At 44.1% G+C, this 18,227-nt stretch overlaps 1 protein-coding gene across 1 annotated transcript in view; it reads left to right on the top strand.

Annotated features, from left to right (window-relative positions):
* Positions 1-4,228: 4,228 nt before the first annotated feature.
* The window catches only part of Stat1 (signal transducer and activator of transcription 1), a 38,674-nt gene continuing 24,675 nt past the window's right edge, over positions 4,229-18,227 (top strand). The window contains exons 1-6 of the mRNA XM_032901090.1: positions 4,229-4,384; positions 4,697-4,882; positions 7,561-7,691; positions 8,085-8,229; positions 11,300-11,398; positions 16,341-16,430. Of these exons, the coding sequence (XP_032756981.1) occupies positions 7,564-7,691; positions 8,085-8,229; positions 11,300-11,398; positions 16,341-16,430 (462 nt within the window). The 5' untranslated portion in view covers positions 4,229-4,384; positions 4,697-4,882; positions 7,561-7,563. The remainder of the gene's footprint in view (positions 4,385-4,696; positions 4,883-7,560; positions 7,692-8,084; positions 8,230-11,299; positions 11,399-16,340; positions 16,431-18,227) is intronic.

Genomic DNA, 18,227 nt, shown 5'->3' with positions numbered 1-18,227 from the left:
TATCTAACAAGTTCTTTGATGAGGGTGTCTTACACAAACACACACACACACACACACACACACACACACACACACACAGGAAAAGGTGTTCCTTGAAGAAGATGCTCCAAGGGGCATACTGTGGGAAAGGGAACTAGGCCTGTTCCCCTTGAGAGTTTTCATTTTAGAAATCAGTTCTTAGATGTTCTGCCGCCCGCTCTCCACCCCTTCCCCACCCCACCTCTGTGAGATGTGTATCAGTGATCTGGTATATAGCACATTTACAACAAATGCACCTCATCCTCCAACCCAATGTGGCAAAACAGCCACTTACCATCGCTGGTGAGACTGCAATGGTGGGGAACAGAGTTCTGTTTAACTGAGTCATGCCTGTCAGATTTTGCCTGAGTTTTCTCACAAATTTAAGACCTAAGTGTGGAGAACAGCACTGACCCAACAACATTGGTCCATGTAGTCATCCTTTACTCCCCAAAAGGCTAGCCTGACTGGTCCAGACACGGCAGGATTCTGAGACTCTGTAATGCTACCCTCCAACTGACATGACGCCATATCTGTTGCCTGACATTGTTCAAAACGAGTCACGAGTCAGGCCTAGATTCAAAGGTTAAAGGAAGAGTCCTCTCCATCTGCCAAGGAACTACAGTCACGTTCCAGAGAGGTGCAGACGACAAAGAAGACCATGGCCACTGCTGAAAGTGTGGACCAGACGATTCTTCCTGCATTGGTAGGGCTGTGTGAATGGTAGACAGTATCTAGACATCCGCCTTGCCTGGTTGCATTGCTATATCGATGTATGCTTCTGTTTCTGGTTACTGTGGATACTATAAGTGCTTTGCATAGTTAGATAGGTATAATTACTTAATGTAAGTGGGTAAATGTACAATACAAGAAGGGGTGAATAAGTAATAGGAATGATCTTGGGGTTTTCCTCCCAAGAAAAAAAGATGTTCACTGAATGAGAGATGTAGAATGCGTTCTAAGAGTCTTTCCCCTGTGACATCATGTGCTGGAGTCATTCCAGTGCCTCCATTACTCCTTATACAATTTTATTCCTAGGTTTCTTATCCCCATGTCTTTCTTTTGTGTCCATACCACTTCTGGCACGGTAAATCATAACTTTCTTCTTACCTGATGCTTCTGGTTGATTTCCAGTGACTAAAGGAACCCTTGTCATGTCTTGACAAGGATTGGATTTCAAATCCAAGGCAAGTCTTTGCATTCGTAGTTTAAAATCTACACCATTGGTAAGACGCCCAGCAGCGTTCCAATTTTTTAAGACTATTTACGATGATTATTTTGTCCTTTGTAAAGTAGCTGTTTCAGGGGGTTGGGAGGGGATCTCGGAGATACACAATGAAAGCCAACACTGGACCGTTCTCCACGTGGCAGGCTCTAGAGGGTTCCATGAGCCTCTCTTTTCCGGGTCAGAGTATAGGAACAGCTGCACCATTTCCTGGCACAGGGAAGAGGCAAACAAGAGTGAACTGATGGCAGAGGACGTGGCCAGTTTCAGACATCAGGATTTTTGAAGGAACTCAGAAGTCCGAGGTAGGGCACGGAGAGAAGTGCTCTGTTCTCGGTGAACCCACGAGACTTTAAAGGAAACACCCGATTAGAAAATTGTAATTTACCAGACATGGCATTGTGTTTTTTAGTGTTTTATCTCTTGCCTATCTGATATTGTTGTTACAAAGATTCAGTTTCCCAAGTTGAATGCTGCATGATAATATCCTGTATGTAAAAGTTTCTTTCTTCTAGGTTTCTGTTTTGGTTTTGGTGTGGTTATGTTTTGTTTGTTTGCTTTCCTTACATGTTTTGCCTTTTAGAATTTGAGAATATAATATAATTACAGCTTTTCTCTCTTCCCTCCAAGCTCTCCCTTCTACCCCTCTCCCCGCTCTCCTTCAGAAGCATGGCCTCTCTTTTTCACCAATTGTTTTCGTACGTGTATAACATAAGTAGAATCTCTTCAGTTAGCATAGTTGTGTGGTTCAGTTGTATGGTTTTAGGGCTGACCTTCAGACAACCAGTTGTGGGGAAAAACCACTCCTGTTCCCAGCTTTCCTCAGTTGCCTATAGTTCTTTGAGGGGAGGGGGGTTGAGACCTCATGGGCTTTCCCCTGACCAGTTTAACAGCTGACGTATTATATGGTGGTAACCTACAAAATCAGAAAGTGATTTCCTTCCAGAAACTGTAACTCTTACAGATAATAAGACTTGGACACTTCAAAAACGTGAAAACCTTGAGGGAAAATACAGACAAATATGATTAGGTAATTAGACAATGAGAGACCAGACAGGAAGAAAGGCAGGGATCTTCACCAGGAGTCAGTCCTGTGCTACCTGTGTGAGCATGCATGTATGACAAGGAAATAGACTATATCCGTCTATAATATACATGCACACATATATGTGCATCCCTGGAAAATTATTTAGATCTTCTGCTACCTAAAGTTATGTTGTTGTCCAAGGCTTGATTCAAATTCCATCTGTTTAAAGGAACCAATTGACTCTCTAGGTGTGCCTTCTACGGAGACCTAGTTGAGCCTCTATGGTGTCTATGTAAACAAGTTACATTTGACTTGAGGGGTTTTTGTTGGTTTTGCTTGTGTATTTGGTTGGTTGGTTAGGTTTTTTTTCTTTTTTCAAAACAGCGTTTCTCTGTGTGTCCGTGGCTGTCCTAGAACTCACTCTTTAGACTAGGCTGGCCTCAAACTTACAGGAATCAGCCTGCCTCTGCCCGCTGAGTACTGGGATTAATGCTGTATGCCATCACCACCCAGCTGATCCTAGGTTTTGACATGAGTTAGTTACCCATCAAAGAATTTGAGTATACAGACGTTGGCTCAAAGGACTTTTCAAAGAGAACACTGCTGATGAGAAGACTGAGTTTGGGGAAAGAGTTTTGCTTATTCAAAGAATAAAAATGCTGTAGCAAGCAATGAAAAGAGCTGCACAAACGGAGATTAAAGAAAGTGATAGGGAACACGGCTTTATAGAATATATTGAGAAATTTGAACTGTCTAAGAGCAAGAAAACCCATCATTGAAATTTTTAGATTGGTATGACATGATCAACTTTGCAATTAGATTTTTTAAAAAATCACCAAAATGATGTCTAATGAGTTAAGTGGCAGCCAAAGCCAAAAGCCAAAACCAGGCAGTCATCAGAGAAGCCACTGAAATGATCCAGGTATGAGGATGGGGTGGTGGAAGAAGTAGAAACAGGAGCTGGATCCACCGAGACTTGAGGACCAAGTGTAGGGGACTAAATGGACAACTAAGCTTGGCCCGCATTGTTTTCAGACTAAGACTAAGTATGAGGAGAAAGCTGATGACTTGTATTTTGAGTACAGTTGGTTTACAGACTCTGGAGATATCCAAGGACAGGGGAACTGTGGCAATTGGAAGAAGTTTGGCGTCAGTATACATCTAGGAGAGTTCTGGAACATGGAAGTTACAAGGAAGGACATCAAAGGCACAATGGGAGAAAGATAGATAAGGTTCTTACATTCTTTTTTAGTGGTTTAGTAATGGAGATCGAGGCCATAGGGAAGTCCAGCGAGACAGGAAGGGGCAAAGAGGTCCTGTTAGTTATCATGATGGCTAAGCAGAGCACAGTAATGGAGGTGTCAATTGTATAAAGTTTTATTTTTCTTAAATATCTTAATTAGATTTATTCATTTCATTTCATGAAATTTTTGTTTTGCTTCCTTCTAAGTATGGGTACTTCATGCAGCTTTGGTTCCTGTGGAAGTCAGAAGAGGGCACCAGATACCCTGGAACTGGAGTTGGGAACCGCCATGAGGGCACTGCAAATCCAACCCCTGTCCTTTGCAAGGGCAAGTTCTTCCTAACTGCCGAGTTAAGGCCAAGTACACGGTGTTGAATGTTTTTAAGTTGGTAACTTAAGCTCTGGCTTTAGTAACGAAAAGGTTAATCTCTAGTCCCCAGTTCTGAGTCCGCAGTGAAGCGGCTAGTTATTGCAGGATCTCCAAGACTGAGCCTGTGCAAGCACAGAGTTTCCTTTCGTTTTTTTCCCACCGTGTAAACAGAACCTCCAGTCTGCGGTTTGCACCGGGCAGCGGAGCCCCACGTTTCTCACGCGGGGTGGGGAGAGTGGGCCAGGAAGGCTAGGCTGCCGCTACCGAGGCACGGGGGGAGGTGTTACGCTGCTGGAACAGCCGGCCAACCTAGCCGCTGATTGGCAGAGGAGGAAAGAGGCGGGACGCCTTCTGGCTTTTTCTCCTGCCCGGTACTTTCGGTTTTCTGCGCTGGGCCTGTCAAAGCTCCCTGGAGACCTCGGGGACTGCGCCCCTCAGACCCTCTTGGGACGTAGCTGAGTGGCGCAGGGAGATCTGTCTAGACTCGAGCTCCTGAGTGCAGTGAGTGAGCTCGGGGTGCGGGTCCGGGTCCTGATGCGGGTGCGGATGCGGGTGGAAGTGAGGCGCCCCACACCCGTGGGACTGGGGTCTGCTGCCCACAGATGACCTGTCATGCTGCAGAAAGAACTTGAGCGGGACCGCTTGCCCAGCTCCTGGCGCTGGCGCCCTTGTCCCGCCGTTTGCACTGCTAGGGTAAAATGACTTGTGCAATAACATTTCTCCCGGAAGACACTGCACCTTCCTACTTAACTCTTGCTTGCCTCACCTCCGGCCGGCTCTTTCCACCACTGTAACGTTTCCTTTCTTTCGCAGTCATATCAACACTGTTCCATCCTCTGAGCCGACGCCACTCCGTGCATGCAACGGGCGTATAACTTGCTGTGTGTGGTGGTCGCTTGTGTTGAACCCCCAGTCTGCACCCGGAGACAGCCCAGTAAGTCTTCGTGGACACGAAAGTATTTGGAATCTCAGCTCTTACCGGCTTTCTAAAACTTAAAGGTGGGATTTAGTTCCTGTAGAACCGCTAATGGTATAATTACTATCTAAAATGCTTCCGGAACACTACCTAAAAGTTTAGGGGCAGGTGTATGGATGGGTGAAGGTTGCTTTTATCTGGGAGAAATGACTTGAATCCTGGTGTTTCAATGAGGATCCTAGATTCAAACTTGTAGTTTCATCATGGAGTTTGTCTTTTGCTTTCCCACTCCTACTGATACATAGAAGATTTCAGCTGAACAAACGGTCCTGCGCTAAGTAACACTTATGATTAGGCCATATGCCTGGCACTCTAGGGTCCAGAGGACGCTAATAGCAAAAATATATCCCGTCTGAGGCTCTGATTTTTACGCCACAGCAGACAATCAAAGCTTCCCGTGAGGAAGGTTGGAGCTAATGCTCTAAAAACAGTGCAAACCCCAACAAAGAAAGCTAGATGTGGCAGTGACAGATAACTTTAGAAGTGCCATCTCAGGGGTTGGGGATTTAGCTCAGTGGTAGAGCGCTTGCCTAGCAAGCGCAAGGCCCTGAGTTCGGTCCCCAGCTCCGAAAAAAAAAAAAAATGAAAAAAAAAAAATAGAAGTGCCATCTGTACAGAACTCTGATTGCTGGAAGCAGTGTGGTCCGGTCTGCAGCTCAGGCTAGGTTGGGAGGATAGTTTGGTGGAGGCATGGAATCGGGAAAGAGCCAACTCCAACTCTGTTTGAGCTGGGTCCTGCCAGTCTCAGGTTTCATGCCTCAGTGGAGGGCTGGCGTCCTTTCCAATGGTATTTGAAACGGTAGCTTGCTTTGTAGTCTAGACATTTCCTTACTATACATTGGAGGGACATTTGTGCAGCAGACACGACTTCATTTAGCACACGAGTGTTTGAAAACAGGTATTTATCCACAGTTCCACATGCTACGTCAAATTTCAGACCCTTACTCAGAGGTCTGGCAGTACCACAGTCTCTTTACCTCTCTGAATTGTGGTGCTGTCAGTGTGTAGTGGTGTGTACCCTGTCACATGATGGTTTCTAGCGCATCTTACGACTTCCTTAAATTAGGGATTGCTGTAATTTTTAACCTTTAGGATTACAATGTAGAAACTGACTCCGTAGTTATCTGAAGAGATAAATATTACTTTATCCTTGGAAATGGCATTTGGCAGTGCTGTATGGAAAAAAAGACATTTCTTTTTCTGAGCTAATGACTCACTGTGTAGCCCTGTAGGCTAGGCTTGTGCTCGGTGTGCAGCTCAGGCTGACCCTGAACTTATGACCTGCTTGGCCTCAGCTTTCCCAAGTGCTGTGATTTCAGGTGTAGTCAACCAGGCCTGGGCTGTTGTTCCTATTTTTTTTAAAATCATTATTAGGGGCTCTTGAAGATGGCTTACTGCAAATACTTCTCACTGTGCAAGCCTGAGGGTCTGAATTTGGATCGCCAACACTCAAAAAAGAAAGCCAGGCGTACTGACCTGCATCTCTGACTTCAGTGCTGGAGAGCACAGAGTTTGCTGGTGAGCTAGTCTCAAAAAAATAAACTGGAGGAAGGATTGAGGCTGATATTCTGATACTAACTTTGACTTCTACATGTGCCTGCCAGCACATATTAAAACAAAAACAAAAACAAAAACAAAAATAAACAAAAAAAACCCAACAAAATCAGTACCGAGATTTGGGACTTCTTTGCGTCAGATTTATTGTTTGCTTCAGGCACAAAAGAAAAATTATTTCTTTTAAAATGTGTTTAACAAAAATGCTTTACCTTATGAGTCATAAATATAAAATGTCAGCTTAAGCAAGCGAGACGGTTCAGTGGGTAGAAGGCCTCGCTGCTCTGCTGGAGAATTTCATCTCGTTCCCGGGACTCACAGACGGAAGGAGAGAACCAACTCCTGCAGGCCGGCCTCTGACCTCCGCTCGGGTGATGTAGCACACTTGTACACATACATGTGTGCACGCACATACGATAAGTAAAATGTAATAGTCATAAAATGCCAGCTTTACAACATACTATAATTTGTAGAAAAAGCTTTAGGAACTGCTTGTGAACTATATTAAGTCTAATAGCTACTTGCTTGATTAAAGAGTTCTAATTAGTTTTTAATGTAATATTTGCTGGATACCCCGTTTGTACCTGAAATGGTTCCATCTCCTTTTCTTCAGACAAAAAAAAAAAAAAAAAAAAAAAAAGATACAGGATAAAACATGTGATGAGTCACGTGATAAATACTCTGAAGAAAATCATATTAAGGGAAAGGGTAGTGCTTTCCAGGGCAGAGGTGGTTACCATGGAAATACGCTACCAAAGTATCTGCCCTGACATTTGAACAAATACCTGAGCGTATATTTTCTGTAGAAGAAAAAAAAAAGATGATTCCAAAACTCAACAAAAATATTGGGTATGGATGCCATTCAGAGGTGTGTTTTTCAGAAACCAACAGGATAGGGCAGCAGTTTTCAACCTGTGGGTTACGACCCCCGTGTCAACCCTCTATCCTCGAAAATATTTACATTACAACTCATTACAGTAGCAAAACCACCGCTATGGAATAGCAATGGAAATAGTTTTATGGTTGGGCTCACCGCGGCCTGAGGAGCTGTGTTGCAGGGGCAGGGTGTCAGGGAGGTTGAGAGGCACTGGGATGGGAGTTTCGCCTGGAGCTGGAGGTGTCGTTCACGTGCGTGCTCTTTCTGCAGAGGATGTCGCAGTGGTACGAGCTTCAGCAGCTGGACTCCAAGTTCCTGGAGCAGGTGCACCAGCTGTACGATGACAGTTTCCCCATGGAAATCAGACAGTACCTGGCCCAGTGGCTAGAAAAGCAAGACTGGTAAGCAAAGCACGCTCGCCAGGGAATGGAGGTTACGTCTTAAAAGGATTTGTTGATGAAGCGACTTGGAATTGTGCTTTACAGAAAGTGAATGTCACCAATGGCCACAAAACCAAATTTATGAGCCGTTAAGTACTTTGTATTCTCTCTTTAAAACATATTGTTTGCTAATAGCAAAAACTTTAAACAACCTGAAAATATTTGACATGGAAAGCTCAGGCCCCTGCTGACTCTTTTCCTTCCGGAGAGAGATGCCATGAATAATTTTTCTGTACTAATCATCTGGCGCTCCCTGTAATTTTTCATGTCCGTGGTGTGTGATCGAAACACTATTCAAATTGCTGATAAAACAATGTCAACCTAAAAAGAGAACCTTAATTCCTGCTGTCCTAGGGAGCATGCTGCCTACGACGTCTCGTTCGCCACCATCCGCTTCCATGACCTGCTCTCCCAGCTGGATGACCAGTACAGCCGCTTTTCTTTGGAGAATAATTTCTTGTTGCAGCACAACATAAGGAAAAGCAAGCGTAATCTCCAGGTACGGACCGCCTTTGTGCTTCACTTGAAGGGTCTCTGCTGACTTAAAACCTTTGATTTACCTTAACTCAGCAGACGCTGTTAAGTGCACACCCATTGGGCATCTAGAGAAGTTACAGAAGTGCGGATAAACTCTCTTTGTGTGGCTAATGTTTATAAATCAGAAATAAATACAATATCAATCCTTTTTTATGAACAAAAAAGAGTTCTCAGGTTTAAGTGAAAAAAAAATTGGCTAAAAATTGTTAATATTTCCACCAAAGAGCAGGGCCTTCGTTTTCAGAAATTCTAGTGATCCGTTTGGTCTTCGGCCCTTGTGGGTCCAGGTGAAGAATTTCCAGGAAGGTTTGGCTCATTCAAGCCTTACTCCTCAGTAAGTGAGTGACTAGAACTAGACTCACTTTGCTTCTGGAAGACTTGTCTTCCACTGAAGAGAAAGCCAAAGAAGAGTCCAGAATTCAGGGCCCTCGGACACACTCCCCACACGCACTTAGCCTCGCTGCCACGTCCATTCTGCATTGCAGAATTTTTGTGGTTTAATAGAAATGAAACACAACCAAACATTCCACCCCCGGTGGTTGGGAGCCTTTCACTGTGTTTTCTTTTTGAACATATCTATGAGTTTATACCAGGGAGAAGGAAAAGTAGATTACGTGTGTAAAACTTCGCTCTCTGCAGCCGCTCAGCGGTGACTTGTTATAAAGAGCACGATGGCAGTATTTCGCAAAGTAACTGACAGTGAAAACAGAAAACTTGAGACGATGTCTTTGTTCTGTTGCACAAACAGATCCTGTGTTGAGGAATTAGTTAAGGACAATCGTGGACAGTTCTTATGATGTATCTGTATCCTGAAAGAGAATAATTGTCTTCAAAATGTCCAGGACGATGGATACTAGAGTGAACATGTGAGGTGTGATGCAGTGATCAGAGGGCTTAGCCTACCTGAAGCTCTGTCTTTTAAACATGACACTATACCCAACACAAATATTCCACATGTATGAAATACTGTCCCTACCTTCATGATCCACATGTGAAATACTATCCCTAGCACTCATGATCCACATGTGAAATACTATCCCTAACCCTCATGATCCACATGTGAAAAGACTTTTTTTAATTAAAATTTGTAAGTTAAAGCAATTTTGGTCCTAATTTATAAAAGAAGTATTTTGCGTTTATAAAAATACGTTATGTCTCAGGGGATGGTGGCACATGACTTTAATCCTAGCACTCAGGAGGCAGAGGCAGGTGGATCTCTGTTAGTTCCAGGATAGTCAGAACTACATAGAGAGACCCTGTCTCAAAAACAAACAAGCAAACAACAAAAAACAACCAGATAATAATAAATACCTTATTTAAAATTTAGTAGACAAAAAAGTAAGCTTTCTCAGGGAAGAGAAAAATTTTTATTAAGCCAAGATCTTACTGACTTTATACTCATGACCTCTTTTTAATCCAAAAACGTTTTCTATAACTTCAGGCATATAAATATAATATATATAATATATAAAATAGTTACATAAGTCAGGTTTTTATTGATATACGAGTTTTTGATATACTTGTAATTCTATTGTTAAAGATGGAATCACATTTACGTATAGTTAATGGAGTCTTCGTCTAATATGATAAAATCAAAGCTCTATTAATTTCATACCGAAGGGGACATATGCCCTCTTGAGCGTGTGGTGCTGGCAAGCCTTGCCCTTCTCCTGAATTCCTTCTGCCTTGCTAAAAACCCATAGACTACAGTCCTAAAGCCAGCCCCGAGGTCTGTTTCCTTCTTTGGTCACTTCTTCCTCCTGAGGCTGACTACCAAGGTCCAGCTATCGAAGTATTGAAGTCCATCAAAACCCCCCTTTGGCTGCCCTAGTTAACATCCCCAATTAAAGTTAGACGCCTCACCCTAACTTTTCTACAGCAGGAGTTGTGGCTCTACTGCTTTGAAGCACCGGCCCAGGAGCTGTCTCGGATCTGTGGATGAAAGATACATACATTAGCTCATTTTTAACCTGCCTTCCTGGCTCAATGGCTGGGGTTTTGTAAGCCTCCCGTGGCTAGAGTGCCCTTACCTTTACTCCTAGCTCAACTCCTCTAAATCTTTCCTAAACCAGCTGCCTGGTTACCTTCTGCGAAGCCCATTGGTCTTGCTGCCCAGGATGCTTTCAGGCTGCCCTTGCCCTTCCCACCTACATTTTGGAAGATTTCCCCTGCAGCTCCGAGTCTGTTCTGTCTTTCTCCCCCACCCCCACCCCCAAGTATCTCCATTCTTTTTCTCCTCTCTCCTAGCCTGGGGGAGCCTGGAAGTTCTGCCTCTTTCTTTCCTCTCAGCCATTGGCTGCTGGCATCTTTATTGCTTGATCGAGAACCGATTGAGGGCGGTTCTTCAGAACCACTCTTCTGCAGGGTTCCCCTTTTATCTTTATAAACCGCCCTTTTTCTATGGCCCACATCTGTCTCCACTGCTACCCACAGGCAGTCCTTTGTCCCCTCCCAGGACAAATACCCCTTCCCCGTCTCTTCTTTCCTTCCCTTTCTTCCTCCTCCCTTTTCTGCAGTCTTCGTCTCTTATTCCTTGTCCTTTGTCCCTCTGGGGCAAATAAATCTTTGTGCTGAGAACTTGATTTGGGGTGGCAGGAGGTGGGGGCCAATACCTATCAGTACAGATGTGGATTTGGAATGACAGCAGGGACATATCAAAAGCCCTGTTTCCTATAATTAAGCCATTATGGCATTGTAAGGGCAGAAATCATTGTATGTAGACGCAAACCCCACAGTTAATCACATGCAGTGCTGTTTTAGACCCCGTGACACTGTGCTGTGTGGGGGCGGGTGCAGTGCGCAGTATCCGTGGCTGTGCACCAGGTCTTCAGTGGGGTCCAGTGGGGTAGCCCAGAAAGCATGGCCAGCGCCCACCGAGGCTTCCTTATGTGTCTGACTTTTAACTTAACTCCCAGTGCTGCATATTTGAGAGCCTTTCACCGTTGCCAAGATTTCTGTGATCCTCAAATTCCATTCCACTGCAACCCACAGTCATTCCGTGATTTATTTTTATCCCAACCACCCGTGTCTAGGATAACTTCCAAGAAGATCCCGTACAGATGTCCATGATCATCCACAACTGTCTGAAGGAGGAGAGGAAGATTTTGGAAAATGCCCAGCGGTTTAATCAGGTACTTTATTCTGAGTCAATGCTAACGGTTAGAGACGCATTGCTTGGTTCACAGATAGTACCAAGGCCTCTCTCAAGACACGGGTGAACATACCTTCTGATTTTCTAACTTCAGGAAACTGAGACAGTCAGAACCACACGTTTTCTAGAACTGAGCTTTAAGAAGGTCGTTGTGTAATGGAGCTCCTTCCCAGTGAGAACAACGGCACAGAAGTGAGGCATCTGCAGGTAGTGCTAAGAGTGATACTGTCATGAGGTGACTGGGCCAGGCCTAGTTCTTTAGGTCAGGGTCAGGAAACTTCTCCCACAGAAGTGGAAGCAGGTGAAACCTCAGATCCTGGTAGCCGTGCAAAGGGCTGGTCCTGGGAGGTTCACTCAGAGTTCACAGAGGTGGGAAAGCACACAGATCCAGGCTGTTTTGGGACATGGAATTACCAAGGATGACTCTACAGCTGTGACTAAAGTCACTCGCACAATGGTAATGCTGTCCGCCGAAGGAGAAGTCAGAGAGAGGCAGAACAGGGTTACCATAGGACACAACAGATATGGGAAGGTGAGAGAAAAACTAACAGGAAAATAAAAGCTTCATTTTTAACAGGATTAAGGCACTTGTTAAATGTTTGTGACATTACACCGAGATGAGTCGGAGTTGTAGTCTAATGTTGGGGTCACGGTTTTGCTGGACATCCTGTAGGCCCTCCCAGCACGTGGGTGCAGCAAGGTGTTCGAGTTGCGGTGACATTTATATTTCTTCCTTGAGATGTGTGGTGATGAGACCAAGATAGGCAGGTGTCAATGAAACCGCTGTGGTCCGAGTTCCTCTGTCCCAGCCAGTCCAGCAGTGGAAGGAGAGAGAATGCAGAGGACACAGCAAAGTCTGTGCAGTGCATTTCACCAGCAGATGATGCCAGGTGAAATGTGTCAAGGCGGAGAAGGATAGAGAGCAAACGTAATGCTGGCAAAGGCCTTTCTCTCTGTGTTTGTGAGCTTTTGTCACGTTCCTGGAGAGCCTCCCATGGGTATTTAGCTAACTGACCCCCTACAACAATGAAGACACCTTGACGTGTTCGGTACGTAAATAGCATCTGTCCTGTCGTCAAGCTGATGGTTCATTTGGTACCTCACCTAGAGAGCAATCTGGACATCAGCATTAGAGCTGGCTACCTTGACTCCTTTCAGAGGAGAATGCCTGTCTTAAACCCGGATGCACGTACAGAGCCTACAGAGGAAGGTTTATTCATGGGAATACCTCATTCTAACAGTGGCAAGGGTCTCCTTATATTTCAGATAGACTCTCAAGGATAGCTGAGAGCAGAGCTTGGCAGAAGGACAGACTGCCACCTTTGCAGGTTGCTGTGGCACTCTTCACCTTTGGCCTCTCAGCCTAGAGTGGGCAGAGCAGGCAACCAGAGCGATCTCCGCTCTGTCACACCAGCCCTACCCTCTGGCTAGTCACTGGGACTTTTCAAAAGTTTGCCCAGGACCTTAACGTTGAGCCTCCCAGATGAGGAGGGTTGAGCACCTTGCCAAGGCTTCTTTGCGGGTGGGGTGGAGTGGGACTCCGTAAAGTGGGAGGCACAGCAGGCACCCTTTGCACAGTGCTCTGGTCTTGGCTGTTTCCTCACTTCTGAGGTTAATGTCTTTTCATTCTTACATTTGTATGAATAGGATGACGAGCCTGGTTTATGTTAGAAGGTAACGTAGTTTGGGGGACAGTGGCATTGGTGGGATGTGAGTAAAACACTTGTGTGTGTGGCTCCAACAGGTGGACCATGTTAAATTTGGAAAATTCTGAGTCTGTTCATAGCATTCTGAGAGCACAGAATTATACAGATATGTTGACACAGGAAGCCTGTTATTGCTCTTCTGTTCCATGTATGTGTGCCCGTGTGTGTATGCACCTGCATGTTGAGGCCAGGTGAGGACATGGAGAGCTTTGCTGTTTTCCCTACCACTCTCCACCTTATGTTGAGACGGGATCTCTCATTAAACCTGCACTTCTCCTTGGGCTTGTATGGCCACGACTTCTCAGGATCTTCTGCTTGTCTTTAATAACATTTTTAGAAAAACATTATATACATTTTTCTAGAAGGCTATACATGCTTTACTGCCTTAGATACTTCTATGATTGCAGGGTTCCTGGGTTGTTAAAAGGAAAGTAAAAACAAAAACAACAAAAACCTACCTCATCTAAAATTAGTATCACTATAGGAAGTGCAGAGTTGTCTTAATGATATTGGCATTGAGTGAATACCTGTGTGGTCCCAAAGAAGCAAATTTCTTATAGGACATGGGAATAAGGCAGAGGAGTGGAAGCAAAAAGTAAATAACAGTCACATGACTAGATTGGAGCAGGAGGGTAGCTGGGTTCCACCTCAGTCCCCAGGCTACTCCATTAAGCAGCACACAGCAGTAAGACAGCTGTCAGGGAGTGTATCTCATTTGTAACATGACCGTCCATACCCCTTGTCTCATTGGATAGGCAGGGGCTTCCATTTGGAGCCACACAAGGAAGTGGCTCATTCTGCATGGCCCTTTCATTGCATGTTGAATCTGACATATGGGACCGAGGGTGCCCATTCTTTGCACATACTTCTGATACTGATAGCAGCCAGAAGTCTCAAACTCCTGCTGAAATGAAAGTAAACTTCCTGTGGAGCTTGATAAAAACAGGGCAGGAAACACTTACAGACCAGATTTGCTTATTTGCTTATGCAATATCTGCAGGAGAATCCTAAGTGGAAAGGCATAGAACAGAATTAAATGCCACACTATAACAATTCTGCGTCATCACCAAGTAGGACTTATTACAGGGTACAAAGGTAGACTGTGACTAGGGAATCCATTGGTATAATCCACCATCTTACTGGATATGAGAAGGAAAAGTCTTTGCTTCTCTTCAAAGATGTTAGAAAGTCCTGTGCCCATTCTTGATTATAAAGGACCTCATAGGTGAGAATTGGTGGATTTCTCACAGATGTACTGAAATATGGTATCTTATTCGTGTCACCATGTTCTACAGACAGTATGTCACTAAATTATGCCAGAAACGCTGGTAATGATGACTGCTATTCCCACTGTGATAGGTGCCATGTTGGTGGTGCAGTTATGCAAGAAAAAAACAAAACAAAACCAAAAGCACAGGAATTTTTAAAATTTTTAATTAAAAATTAATTCTTTAATTAAAGAGATAAATTAAAAGTAGGAAGGTCAGGAGTTCCAAGTCACATAGCCTGTTGAAGCCCAGCCTTGTCTGTATGAAATTATTCTAAAAAATGCAAAATCCAAACAAAACAAAACATAGAGTAATTAAGAACACCAAATATGAGCTTTCTCTCGCTTAATAATTTTTATGTGATCCCAGTAAAAAAATCATAGTCTGTTTTCTAAAGCTGTACAAATGAATATGAAATCCGTGTGAAAAATAAGTGTGTAATGAGAGGAAGGAAGGAATGCCTGGGAGACTACGGCGATGCACGGGACTAGCGCTGAGCACACTAGACACCGTCTATAATCAAGCATGGCCTAATGGACAGGCGAGAAGGAGCAGGACAGCCGAGACATAAACTCAGATACGTGTAGACATCCGCGAAGCACCGGGAAATTGTACGCCTCCCACAAAATGTAGCGAAGACAGCTTCATGATTACATTAAATAGAGGCACAAACTTCCAGCTCGGCTTGGTAGGTGGTTTGTATCTATAACCTCAGGACTGAGGATGGGGAGACACATGGCTCAGGAGTTCGAGGCCGTTCTCTGTATGTAGTAAGGTCAGGGTTTCTCTGGGATGCTTGAGACTATCTCAGAACAAGGGATTAAGTTACAAATGTTTGATAGACCTCAATGTGACTAAGGGGCAGCTTCACGGTCTTATTTCACAGTAGAGTAACTGTCGTAGCAAATACTGTGTAGCCAGAAGCCTCTGTGTGTGCTAAACTGTGCACGTGACGCGGAGTGGTTTGCCATGAAGAAATGATACATGATTGAGGAGAAAATATGTTTGTTCTGAGTAAAACATTACCCAGTGGTTGATAGACCGAGGTGTCATGTGATCATTACTGTGCGCGTCTTTAAACATTTTCATCTGTTAGTTTAAAAAGATGATATAGAGGATATCTTAAAGGGTAATAAATAAAGAACCGAAAACACTAGGGGAAAGCATGCCAACTTAAATCTTTTAGTTGGGCAAGCTTTCCTAATAGGAGGTAAAACCTAGTAGGGTCTGCACTGTGAGGGCACAGCACGCTCTGTTGGTGGATCTTAGTCTTTATTTCACTGTTCACAGCTGTGTCCAGAATAGTTCTGACACTTACCTAGCTAAGTGAGCAAACCAGGGTCTGCCCAAGGTAGACACAGGTGCTGATTCCTAAATTTCTGATAGGTCTGATTGTGCCCGGGGGTGGGGGGTGAGGTCTGTATTTACTATAGATTTTGTGTTTGGGTAGGGGTTCCATAGCCCTGGACGGCAGTGCTTTTGAATTTTGATGCACCTCTGAGCCAATAGGATGAAGCTGAAATGGTACCCAGGGAGGACTTGAGTTTGCACGTCCAGCCAAGTGTCAGGAGAGGGTGCGGCAGATGTAGGGAAGACACTTTGGGTCACAGGGTCTTAGGGTAACAGTTCCTGGGCTGTATACATAATCCGAGTGCAGAATTTGACCAGCCGTAAGTAATGGTGCCATTAAACTACATGAATTCATGGAAACCGCCAACAGGAATTTGCCCACGCTCCGGCAGCTTTAGCATTAGTTGGCCAGCATTCTCCAGGGCCTAGGGAAGTGAGGGTTTTTTTTAATATACATATGGGGAATCTGTAGTGAGATGTGCAATGTCTTAGAAGGCAGGCCACAAGGTATGGAATTGACTGTGGAATGTAATCAAGTGAGTATAAATAAGTATATCAGAGAAAACGATGGCTGCTAACAGTGTGTTTCCCATTAAAGGCCCAGGAGGGAAATATTCAGAACACCGTGATGTTAGATAAACAGAAGGAGCTGGACAGTAAAGTCAGAAATGTGAAGGACCAAGTCATGGTGAGTACTGACAGAATACATGTGTCGTTGTTGTTGCTGTGTCGTGTTGTTGTTGTTGTTGTTTTTCTATCACCTTGAAGGGAAGAAGTTTCAGTTTCTCTGAGGGTAAACCCAGTCACTAGTAGTTGAGAAGAAAGATCACTCTAAAGTTCTGAGCCAGAAGAAAACTGGTCAACTTCATGTCTTATGACCTCCGTTTGACTTCTAAACCCTGAACTGCTTTTTCTTCTTTGTGGAATCATGCAGTCAAGGTTGACTTTGCCCTCATTGTCCAACAAGCTGGATGCTGCACTTATCAGCCCTGGAGTTACAGGGGCTTCAGGGTAAACATGACCCACCTTCTACAGCACTGTTTTACTCTGAGACTTTTGTTCGGAAGGTGAACAAAAGCCATTTCGTGCAAATATGTCTCAGTACATTTCTGATGAGAATAAGGTGTCTGCAGCAACTTAAGATAAATCCTCGAGATGGTTGATGGCAGCAAATGCCTGAGGGGGTCCCCTTGCGTCTACCCCAGCTGAGAGGTGTAATCGTGTCTGGGTAACAGGAGCATGGCCTGGATCAGGGGCTTTGGACAGCACCCTTCATAACCCCAGATTCATGCAGCAGCTTTCCTCTGCAGTGTTAGGGAAATGCTTCACTGAGGTAGAAATAAGTGGAAGTAGCCACTGTATACAGAGAAATAAAAATTTAGACCCTGAACCAGGTGATATCAGTTTGATTTTTTTTTAAATTTTCTAATTTTGATAAATGACCTTTTTATAATTATAATTATTTTAGTATTAAAAATATAAGGGACTTGCTCAGCAGTATTAATTACTACATAATCAATTTCATTTCTGCCTTAGGCTAACTTATAGAACTCTGTTCTTTTGGAGTACTTAACTAATAACAATGAAAAACAGCTTTCTGGTGGTGAATGATTGTGGATGATTGTGCAAGAGGTAGCAATGAGAAGGTGTCCTTACTACTGAGTAAGTGGGCAACATCCCAGGGCCGCAGTTTCAGAGTCACCCAGCATAGTTAATATTCCTGGAGTAGATGGAGGACGTGTTCATAGGGAGCTTCATCATAGTCCTTTCTTGTTAAATCTAACAAGTCTGCAGACACTTGTTTTCAGTAGCCAGCGTCAGCTTCTTCCCAGTTAGTTAAAAGTGAAAGTCCAAATGTTCATATTTAAATGACCCACTATTCTTCAAAATCCATAAAATAATCACAACAGATAGACCAAGATTAAATGTCCCAATCATTCCTGACTGTTTTGATCTTTATGATGTAGAGGAATACAATAAACAGAAAACACATTTTTTCATTCATAATATCCTGCTTATTTGGGGTCTAAACACAGAGGCAAGAGGAGAATGTTTTCCCACCATGGTACTTAGGGTGTGGTGGTAAGACAGAATCAAGGAAGTCACAACACACACGCATGTGCTAGGAGCATAGGTGGGCAGCCTGCAACCACTTGTGACCTTCCAAGTCTCCATTTCCGTTCCATCAGAATGGATGCATACGAGCCTCTGAGAAAGTCTTTGACTGTTTGAAATGAGTATTCCTGATTTACACAGTCTGGAACTGGAGGAGCTTGACCAGGGCAATTTGTCTGAAGCTAGTTGGACTAATCTGTCCTTCTTGTAGCTCTGGATATCCCATTCATCTTTTGAGTGCTGACAGACTCAGTATCTCCTATCGGGGGGCACCCATCCTGGCCCACTGAGCCACTTTCTAGATCAATCTAGATCATCAGCTGTCTACAGTCAAGCTCATGTCTGTTCACAGTCGCTCTCACCCAAACAC

Source organism: Rattus rattus, chromosome 4 (assembly GCF_011064425.1).
Source record: "Rattus rattus isolate New Zealand chromosome 4, Rrattus_CSIRO_v1, whole genome shotgun sequence".
NCBI lineage: Eukaryota > Metazoa > Chordata > Mammalia > Rodentia > Muridae > Rattus > Rattus rattus.
The sequence above is the reverse complement of the archived record's forward strand: the minus strand, read 5'-3'. Positions and strand labels throughout refer to the sequence as shown.